At 54.6% G+C, this 10,481-nt stretch overlaps 1 protein-coding gene across 1 annotated transcript in view; it reads right to left on the reverse strand.

Annotated features, from left to right (window-relative positions):
* Positions 1 to 7,319, reverse strand: part of LOC141054987 (E3 ubiquitin-protein ligase DTX3L-like) — a 40,618-nt gene extending 33,299 nt beyond the window's left edge. The window contains exon 1 of the mRNA XM_073551914.1: positions 6,805 to 7,319. Within this exon, the coding sequence (XP_073408015.1) occupies positions 6,805 to 7,216 (412 nt within the window). The 5' untranslated portion in view covers positions 7,217 to 7,319. The remainder of the gene's footprint in view (positions 1 to 6,804) is intronic.
* Positions 7,320 to 10,481: the final 3,162 nt, after the last annotated feature.

Below are 10,481 nucleotides of genomic sequence, written 5' to 3' on the forward strand. Positions count from 1 at the left end.
GCACTGTATACTGCTGAAGAGAGAAAAGACAACCTCCGAGACTGCACCGTATACCGTACACTGCTGAGGAGAGATAAGACAACCTCCGAGACCGCACCGTATACGTACACTACTGAGGAGAGAAGAGACAACCTCTGAGACCGCACCGTATACCGTACACTGCTGAGGAGAGAAGAGACAACCTCCGAGGCCACACCGTATACCGTACACTGCTGAGGAGAGAAGAGACAACCTCCTAGACTGCACCGTATACCGTACACTGCTGAGGAGAGAAGAGACAACCTCCGAGACCGCACCTTATACTGCTGAGAAAAGAGACAACCTCCGAGACAGCACCGTATACTGCTGAGGAGAGAACAGACAACCTCCGAGACCGCACTGTATACCGTACACTGCTAAGGAGAGAAGAGACAACCTCCGAGACCGCACCGTATACCGTACACTGCTGAGGAGAGAAGAGACAACCTCCGAGACCACACCGTATACCGTATAGTGCTGAGGAGAGATGAGACAACCTCCGAGACCGCACCGTATACCGTACACTGCTGTGGAGAAAAGAGACAACCTCCGAGACTGCACATTATACCGTACACAGCTGAAGAGAGAAGAGACAAACTCCGAGACTGCACCGTACACTGCTGAGGAGAGAAGAGACAACCTCCGAGTCCGCACTGTATACCGTACACTGCTGAGGAGAGAAGAGACAACCTCCGAGACCGCACCTTATACTGCTGAGAAAAGAAGAGACAGCATCCGAGACAGCACCGTATACTGCTGAAGAGAGAAAAGACAACCTCCGAGACTGCACCGTATACCGTACACTGCTGAGGAGAGAAGAGACAACCTCCGAGACCGCACCTTATACTGCTGAGAAAAGAAGAGACAACCTCTGAGACCGCACCTTATACTGCTGAGAAAAGAGACAACCTCCGAGACAGCACCGTATACTGCTGAAGAGAGAAAAGACAACCTCCGAGACTGCACCGTATACCGTACACTGCTGAGGAGAGATAAGACAACCTCCGAGACCGCACCGTATACGTACACTACTGAGGAGAGAAGAGACAACCTCTGAGACCGCACCGTATACCGTACACTGCTGAGGAGAAAAGAGACAACCTCCGAGACTGCACATAATACCGTACACAGCTGAAGAGAGAAGAGACAACCTCAGAGACCGCACCGTACACTGCTGAGGAGAGAAGAGACAACCTCCGAGTCCGCACTGTATACCGTACACTGCTGAGGAGAGAAGAGACAACCTCCGAGACCGCACCTTATACTGCTGAGAAAAGAAGAGACAGCATCCAAGACAGCACCGTATACTGCTGAAGAGAGAAAAGACAACCTCCGAGACTGCACCGTATACCGTACACTGCTGAGGAGAGAAGAGACAACCTCTGAGACCGCACCTTATACTGCTGAGAAAAGAAGAGATAACCTCCAAGATTGCACCGTATACCGTACACTGCTGAGGAGAGAAGAGACAACCTCTGAGACCGCACCTTATACTGCTGAGAAAAGAGACAACCTCCGAGACTGCACCGTATACCGTACACTGCTGAGGAGAGAAGAGACAACCTCCGAGACCGCACCTTATACTGCTGAGAAAAGAAGAGATAACCTCCAAGATTGCACCGTATACCGTACACTGCTGAGGAGAGAAGAGACAACCTCTGAGACCGCACCTTATACTGCTGAGAAAAGAGACAACCTCCGAGACTGCACCGTATACCGTACACTGCTGAGGAGAGAAGAGACAACCTCCGAGACCGCACCTTATACTGCTGAGAAAAGAAGAGATAACCTCCAAGATTGCACCGTATACGTACACTACTGAGGAGAGAAGAGACAACCTCTGAGACTGCACCGTATAGTGTACACTGCTGAGGAGAAAAGAGACAACCTCCGAGACTGCACATAATACCGTACACAGCTGAAGAGAGAAGAGACAACCTCCGAGACCGCACCGTACACTGCTGAGGAGAGAAGATACAACCTCCGAGACCGCACCATATACCGTACACTGCTGAGAAGAGAAGAGACAACCTCCGAGACCGCACCGTATATCGTACACTGCTGAGGAGAAAAGAGACAACCTCCGAGACTGCACCATATACCGTACACTGCTGAGAAGAGACAACCTCCGAGACCGCACCTAATATCGTACACTGCTGAGGAGAGAAAAGACAACTCTGGGAGTGCACATGGGGCTGCTCCTCGGGACAGGGGTGTACTTGGGGCTGCTCCTCGGGACAGGGGTGTACATGGGGCTGCTCCTCTGGGGGTGTACATGGGGCTGCTCTTCTTAGGGGGGTGTACATGTGTAGGGAAGGTGACCTGACGGACGGACTTATTAGTAAGAAGAAAGGAGGGTTTGCACAGTTTAGGCAGATAGCAGTTATGACAGTGGGGAAACAGCTAGGAAAGTGTAGATGACGTGCAGTACCTTGGGTTGACCACTAGATGGCAGGGAGGAGTGTAAGTTCAGGACTTAACAGCAGCTTAGGGCTTTAGAAACCGTTGGTCATGGGGGGGCGGAGTTTCAGGGAATCAGGAAAGTTATAAATTTGACAGGAGGGTTCCAGAAAGTTCCAGTCCCGGGAGGTGCTCAAGAGATAAGGAGTGTGTGACAGTTTGTGTGCTGTGCGGAAACCAGGGGACTGAGGAGAGAGGAAGTCAGGGGGGTGGTCCTGACAGGGAGTACCGCCGTACAGACGAGGCCCCGGGGAAAAGCGTACCGTACTGAAGACGATAACTGACCAGTAAAAGTGCTGATGGTGAACGGGCCTAAGGCGGCCACAGTGACGGCGCTGACGGGATCGTCACTAAGTGAAAAAGGGACGTACGTGTAATGACGTCCCTGGTGGAAAAGTACGGTGTGTGAGTGTGTAACGGGGCCTGGACACGGAGGGCCGTGAAGTGAATTGCGGTGTATCGTGAGGGCCGTCAGTCGGACGGTGGAAAATAAACTTGGACCTGTTGCACCTGAAATCTGCCTCCATCTTGTGTCTGTACGTCACTGCGCGGTATACAGAGGGACCACCCCCAGCCCGGCCCACGACCCTACACTTGGCGTAGTCGGCAGGATCGCCGCCGCTAATACGATATCTTCTGCGGCAGGCCTGCCTCTGAGAGATGGAAAAGGATTTGGACTACTCGGTTTGGATTATAAACACCTGGGGATTACAAATCGGGAACGCTGTGGAGGATCTGTGGTGCTGGCAGAGGATCCGGGGCGGTACCAGGTTCTGTGTAAGATGGTGATGTTGCTCTAACGCAGGAGGGAGATCCGGGTGTTTTCAGTCGTCCCGGATGGACTGGGACCCCCTCCAACGTACCCCTGGGGGAAGCGATATGTACCAGGGGGCCGACGCTCCCACATACTGGACCCAGGCAGCTGGGTGGAGAGGCCTGCCATCGCCCCACCCAGAAGAGGGAGTGACGCGGAGGAAGAGATTGGCTGCGGCTGCTTGGCGCCATTTGACTGCTGCCCACCGGACGGGATGCGACGTTGTAGTTGTCGAGGCATCGGGCGCCTGGAGTGGCGATGGCGTCGGGAGAACGAGCCTAGCCGGAAGACTTATCTTTTAGACCCATGGGCAGTCGCTCGGATCTCAGGCAGAGAAGTAGAACAATTGCGGTCCCCGCGGGAGTGGCCACCAAAGTGGACATCGGAGTGCCTCCCTGCGGAACCCTCGAGCCTGGAGGCTAGCCCCGCCGGATGGCGGGGTGAAGGACGGAGACTGCGGGAGGAGCGCGCGGGATGTTATGACAGAGGCAGCGGCGCCAGGGAAGATGAGAATTCCCCCGCTTCTGCCGGCGGCTCCGCAGGCGGCCCCCACCCCTCGGCCGCAGCACGCGGCCTCCGGTGTTCCTGAAGGCCTGACTGCAGAGGGCCCTACGATCTATGCTGAGCTGAGTAAGGACCCCGCTCCCATCCCCGAGCCACCCCGCCCGGTGTCACCAGTGCGGAGCTTGTCCACGGAAGGCGCTGCTACGTTCCCCCTGCCAGTAACGACCTCATCACCGAAACCGGCTGATATTCCGGCCCCGGCTGCAATTCCAGGTGCGGCCTACCCCGCGGCCACGTCTGTGCCAGCGCTGGAGATGGTCGCGGCCTATTTGTCAGGCTCTGCGGCCTATTCAACAGGAACTACGGCTGATCCTCCTCGCCGCCCGGCCCCAGCGGCTGCTGGGCCGCTGACATCTACGGCCGCCTCTGCCCCGCACTCGACTCCGGCTAAGTCCCACCCACCGGACTCCAGGGCCTATACCGGACCCTCCGTCTGGGTCGCGGAAATCATCAAAAAGAAAAAGGCCAGGGAGCAGGAGATTTGGAACCTGTTCCATGAGAGGGGAGAGGCTGGCATGGCGGCTATACGAACCTTGGGACGGCTTGTATACACCAATATATCAAAGGGGTACGGGTTTATCCGAGACCCTGCGACCGGCCAGAAAGTATACATCAACGTGGCATCGATCCGCCATGGCCGGGCCTTGCAAGAGGGGGACTTGGTATCCTATTACAAGGAATATAGTCGTGCTCGCTGAACCTGAAGATCACGAGCCCCCGTAGAAAGGACTTTAAGGACACTCCCAGTATCCCGGGAGCTCCACGGCTGTGGGGTCCCTTGTTACCGGCCACCAGGAGATGGCGTGGACTGTCAGGAATTCGTTGTAACATTATGCAGGTCATTGAGACAGTGTGCGTTAAGAGAAAAAAAATGTTTTTTTTTGTTTTGTTAAAATTGTTGAAGTTGGTTTGCCTGACATGGCGGGGGTGCATATATAAAAAAGGGGAGTGCCAATGTTAAAGGAAGGGGGAGAAAGCCGGTTACATTTTTTTTTTGTTGGTTAAAAAAAAAAAAAAAGAAGCAGCAAATGAAAAAAGGGGTACTTGTGTCATATTATAAAGTTTGGTTTAATGTATAATATGCATAAGAAGATTGCAACAGGTCCAAGTATAGAGGGTCTGTGTGACCGGGACGCCGACCATGACTTGTTATTGAAGGAAAGGTAAAGAGATGGATAGAAGTCCCAAGTCAGGTCCCTAACACCACGGACATTCCCGAAGAAGGAAGCGGACGCTGACAATGATCTGGTAGGTGTAAGACCCCGATCATGGCATACCGGATAGTGAAAGGTGACGGAAGGGGAGAGTAGGGGAAGGTACACGCCGTAGAGAGAATCCGGGTGTACCTAGCCCACTTTGAGAGACGCTGTCATGTGGCGTGCACGCTGGCGAGTGGCGGTAGGCTGCTCGGAGCATGGTGCTTCCGGTTTGGTTTGGCCCCCGCGGATGGTGGGTATGGCCCAACCACCGGTCCGACAACAGAAAGTAGGGGAAGTTTCAGAACGACTAAGGCAGGGATGACGATTGTCGAGGACGACAATAGACAAAGGAAGGGGGAGTGTAGGGAAGGTGACCTGACGGACGGACTTATTAGTAAGAAGAAAGGGTTTGCACAGTTTAGGCAGATAGCAGTTATGACAGTGGGGAAACAGCTAGGAAAGTGTAGATGACGTGCAGTACCTTGGTTTGACCACTAGATGGCAGGGAGGAGTGTAAGTTCAGGACTTAACAGCAGCTTAGGGCTTTAGAAACCGTTGGTCATGGGGGGCGGAGTTTCAGGGAACCGGGAAAGTTATAAATTTGACAGGAGGGTTCCAGAAAGTTCCAGTCCCCTGGAGGTGCTCAAGAGACAAAGAGTCTGTGACAGTTTGTGTGCTGTGAGGAAACCAAACCAGGTGACTGAGGAGAGAGGAAGTCAGGGGGGTGGTCCTGACAGGGAGTACCGCTGTACAGACGAGGCCCCGGGGAAAAGCGTACCGTACTGAAGACGATAACTGACCAGTAAAAGTGCTGATGGTGAACGGGCCTAAGGCGGCCATAGTGACGGCGCTGACGGGATCGTCACTAAGTGAAAAAGGGACGTACGTGTAATGACGTCCCTGGTGGAAAAGTACGGTGTGTGAGTGTGTAACGGGGCCTGGACACGGAGGGCCGTGAAGTGAATTGCGGTGTATCGTGAGGGCCGTCAGTCGGACGGTGGAAAATAAACTTGGACCTGTTGCACCTGAAATCTGCCCCCATCTTGTGTCTGTACATCACTGCGCGGTATATAGAGGGACCACCCCCCAGCCCACGACCCTACATATGGGGCTGTTCCTCTGGGGGGGTGTACATGGGGCTGCTCCTCGGGGGGAGTGTACATGGGACTGCTCTGGGGGGGTGTACATGGGGCTGCTCCTCTGGGGGGTGTACATGGGGCTGCTCCTCTGGGGGGTGTTCATGGGGCTGCTCCTCTAGAGGGTGTACATGGGGCTGCTCCTCTGGGGGGGTGTACATGGGGCTGCTCCTCGGGACAGGGGTGTACATGGGGCTGCTCCTCTGGGGGGTGTACATGGGGCTGCTCCTCTGGGGGGAGTACATGGGGCTGCTCCTCTGGGGGGTGTACATGGGGCTGCTCCTCTGGGGGGTGTACATGGGGCTGCTCCTCTGGGGGGTGTACATGGGGCTGCTCCTCTGGGGGCTGTACATGGGGCTGCTCCTCTGGGGGGTGTACATGGGGCTGCTCCTCTGGGGGGTGTACATGGGGCTGCTCCTCTGGGGGGTGTACATGGGGCTGCTCCTCTGGGGGGTGTACATGGGGCTGCTCCTCGGGACAGGGGTGTACATGGGGCTGCTCCTCTGGGGGGTGTACATGGGGCTGCTCCTCTGGGGGCTGTACATGGGGCTGCTCCTCTGGGGGGTGTACATGGGGCTGCTCCTCTGGGGGGTGTACATGAGGCTGCACTCACCCTCTCGGTTCTGGAAGCGGACACCGTAGGTGGTCGGACTGATCTCGGTCACTTCGCAGGTTTCTTCTCCTCCAGATTTATTCCTGGACATGAAATATTTCTGTATCTTCAGTTTGAATTTTGGGAGATTCTGGGGGAGACTCACCAGGACGTGGTGACCCCCGACCCTCACTGCGCCCCCTGGTACACTCGGGGCTGAACTGGTTTCCATCTTCTCCCCAAACTGTGGTGAGTGGGAACCAAGAGGCCCCAGCACATAAGGGTCTGTGTGCCCGGTGTCCATAGGGGGCCCCTGAGTGCCAGTCTGTGGCCCCCGATCCTCTGCGCCCCCTTGTATATTCGGTGCTGAACTGGTTTCCATCTTCCCCCCAAACTGTTGGGAGTTGGAACCAAGGGGTTCCAGTCCCTCCATGTTTTGTGTGTCCTGAAGTCCACTTGCTCTACCCTGTCCCCTCACGTCATGTGTGGCCCCCTGTCCCCTCACGTCATGTGTGGCCCCCTGTCCCCTCACGTCATGTGTGGCCCCCTGTACCCTCACGTCATGTGTGGCCCCCTGTCCCCTCACGTCATGTGTGGCCCCCTGTACCCTCACGTCATGTGTGGCCCCCTGTCCCCTCACGTCATTTGTGGCCCCCTGTCCCCTCACGTCATTTGTGGCCCCCTGTCCCCTCACGTCATGTGTGGCCCCCTGTCCCCTCACGTCATTTGTGGCCCCCTGTCCCCTCACGTCATGTGTGGCCCCCTGTCCCCACACGTCATGTGTGGCCCCCTGTCCCCTCACGTCATGTGTGGCCCCCTGTCCCCACACGTCATTTGTGGCCCCCTGTCCCCTCACGTCATTTGTGGCCCCCTGTCCCCTCACGTCATGTGTGGCCCCCTGTACCCTCACGTCATGTGTGGCCCCCTGTCCCCACACGTCATGTGTGGCCCCCTGTCCCCTCACGTCATTTGTGGCCCCCTGTCCCCTCACGTCATGTGTGGCCCCCTGTCCCCTCACGTCATGTGTGGCCCCCTGTTCCCTCACGTCATGTGTGGCCCCCTGTCCCCTCACGTCATGTGTGGCCCCCTGTCCCCTCACGTCATGTGTGGCCCCCTGTCCCCTCACGTCATGTGTGGCCCCCTGTCCCCTCACGTCATGTGTGGCCCCCTGTCCCCTCACGTCATGTGTGGCCCCCTGTCCCCTCACGTCATGTGTGGCCCCCTGTCCCCTCACGTCATGTGTGGCCCCCTGTCCCCTCACGTCATGTGTGGCCCCCTGTCCCCTCACGTCATGTGTGGCCCCCTGTCCCCTCACGTCATGTGTGGCCCCCTGTCCCCTCACGTCATGTGTGGCCCCCTGTCCCCTCACGTCATGTGTGGCCCCCTGTCCCCTCACGTCATGTGTGGCCCCCTGTCCCCTCACGTCATGTGTGGCCCCCTGTCCCCTCATGTCTCCCTGGCTCTGCTCCTCCATATAGTCTGCCCCCAGTATCAGGCAGCTGCTCTCCCGGGTGCGGCCTCTCAGTTCGGCAATGTCCTCTGTTTTTGCTCTCGGTGTCTCTCGTTTGTTGTTTCACTTTCATTTCCAAGAACGAGGAGGAGCAAACATGGAGCAGAAAGTGCAGCAGCACTCCCCATCAGTGTGTGGTCCCAGAAGGGAGATGAATGGGAGATGTGATCGTCGGCCATCACACGTCCTGGTACAGGATCACCCCCGCAGACGTGGGGCTGTGGCCTGAGGGCTCCGTCCATATACTGAGCTTCACAGCAACATAGCAGCATCCGACCATAGAGTCGTGGGGACCAAAGGGCTCAGAGAATGGACGCCGGCCCGGACTGTGCAGCTTAGGCTACTTTCACACATCAGGTTTTCGGCGTCAGGCGCGATCCGGCGTCGTGCCGGAGCGCCGGATCCGGCAAATGTTTTGTAAAACCGGATGTGACGGATCCGGTTTTCTGCCGGATCCATCTTTTTTTTGACAGACAAAACCGGATCCGTCTCATCCGGTTCATCCGTTTTTCTATCTGTTTTTCGACGGATTACGCCGGATCCGGTTTTTAAAATTGACCCTTGTGGCCTTCCGAACGGGATTGGCTACTGGAAAACTATATATAGCATGTTCCTACAGCCCTTCTTTGACAGGTTGTAGAGGAGAAAGTGCAGGTTGGAGAGAAGAGCAAGTTACTGGCGAAGATGGATGTTGTGATTGGAAATATTTTGAAGAATTTGGGGCGGATTTTACAGCGGAGGCGAATCGTTTGAGGGTGATTGTTCTGGAGAAGGAGAGAGCGAGACAGCAGCGCATCAGGCATCGTAGGCGACGTTTGTGGATCCACCCCATCACAGCCAAGAGAATGACGCGTGGGGTCTATTCTACACTATGCATGGACCTTCGACGAAACCCGGATAAATTTTTTGGATATGTTAGGATGAAAATGGAGAATTTTGATTACTTGGTGGAGCGCATTGCACACCTCATAAGAAAAGCGGACACCTATTGCCGCTTCTCTGTTTCACCCGCAGAGCGTCTGATGGTGACTTTAAGGTAAGCCACATTTATTGGATGTGATCGCATCAGAGCACACTTTCACTGCAATCTTGTTGGTGGTAGTTTGTATCTCCAAGTGTTATAGGTCAGTTTTGGTATAATGCTGTGATTTTAAACTAATTGATTGTTTTTTAATTCCCCACAGATTTCTTGCAACTGGAGAATCCCTTTCGTCACTGCATTTCCAGTACAGACTCGGGATTTCCACCATATCTGGAATAGTGAAGTACACATGCCGTGCACTGTGGGACTCCTTAGCTGAAGAGTTTTTACCAGAGCCCACAACAGAGAGGTGGATTGAAATTGCTGACAAGTTTCAACAGATATGTCAGTTTCCCAACTGCTTGGGCGCTGTGGACGGGAAACATATCCACATTGTAAAGCCAGCTGGATCGGGATCGGAATATTTCAATTACAAGAAATATTTTTCAATTGTCCTCATGGCCATCGCTGACGCGGAATACAAATTTATTGCGGTTGATATTGGGGCCTATGGCCGCTCCAATGACTCTCAAGTTTTCAAACTGTCTGCCATGGGGCGTAAACTGTATGGAAACACCTTCCAGTTCCCACCACCTAGACCGCTGCCGCACACATCTGGTCCACCTATGCCATTTGTCTGTGTAGGGGATGAAGCCTTCCAGCTGTCAGAACACCTTTTGAAACCGTACTCTAGCAGAGGATTGACAAGAACAAAACGCATTTTTAATTACCGCCTCACAAGAGCAAGAAGAATGGTTGAATGTACCTTTGGTATTCTGACAGCCAAATGGCGGGTCCTATTGACTGCGATCAACCTCAAGACAGAAACTGTGGACGAGGTGATCAAAGCGTGCGTGGTACTCCACAATTTTGTTATCTGCAAGGAACCCATTTCCATTGAGGACACCTCTGAAGAAACCACCTTGCAAGATTACCATGACATTACCACTAGAAGTTCTGTGATGGTTTCAGGGACAATTTTGCCCTATACTTTATGTCACCTCAAGGCAGAGTACACTGGCAGGATGACAGAGTGTGAAAGATTTGTGCCCAACCAAACTTGTGTACCTTCTGGACCAACAGTATATACCTTTGCCAACCAAAGTTGGCTATCTTGTCATGGTCTCTATTTTTAGCTTTAGGCCACAGGTGTGTACCTGGTTGTGT

This window comes from Dendrobates tinctorius, unplaced genomic scaffold (assembly GCF_039654945.1).
Source record: "Dendrobates tinctorius isolate UK_male_01 unplaced genomic scaffold, ASM3965494v1 ptg000182l, whole genome shotgun sequence".
Taxonomy (NCBI): domain Eukaryota; kingdom Metazoa; phylum Chordata; class Amphibia; order Anura; family Dendrobatidae; genus Dendrobates; species Dendrobates tinctorius.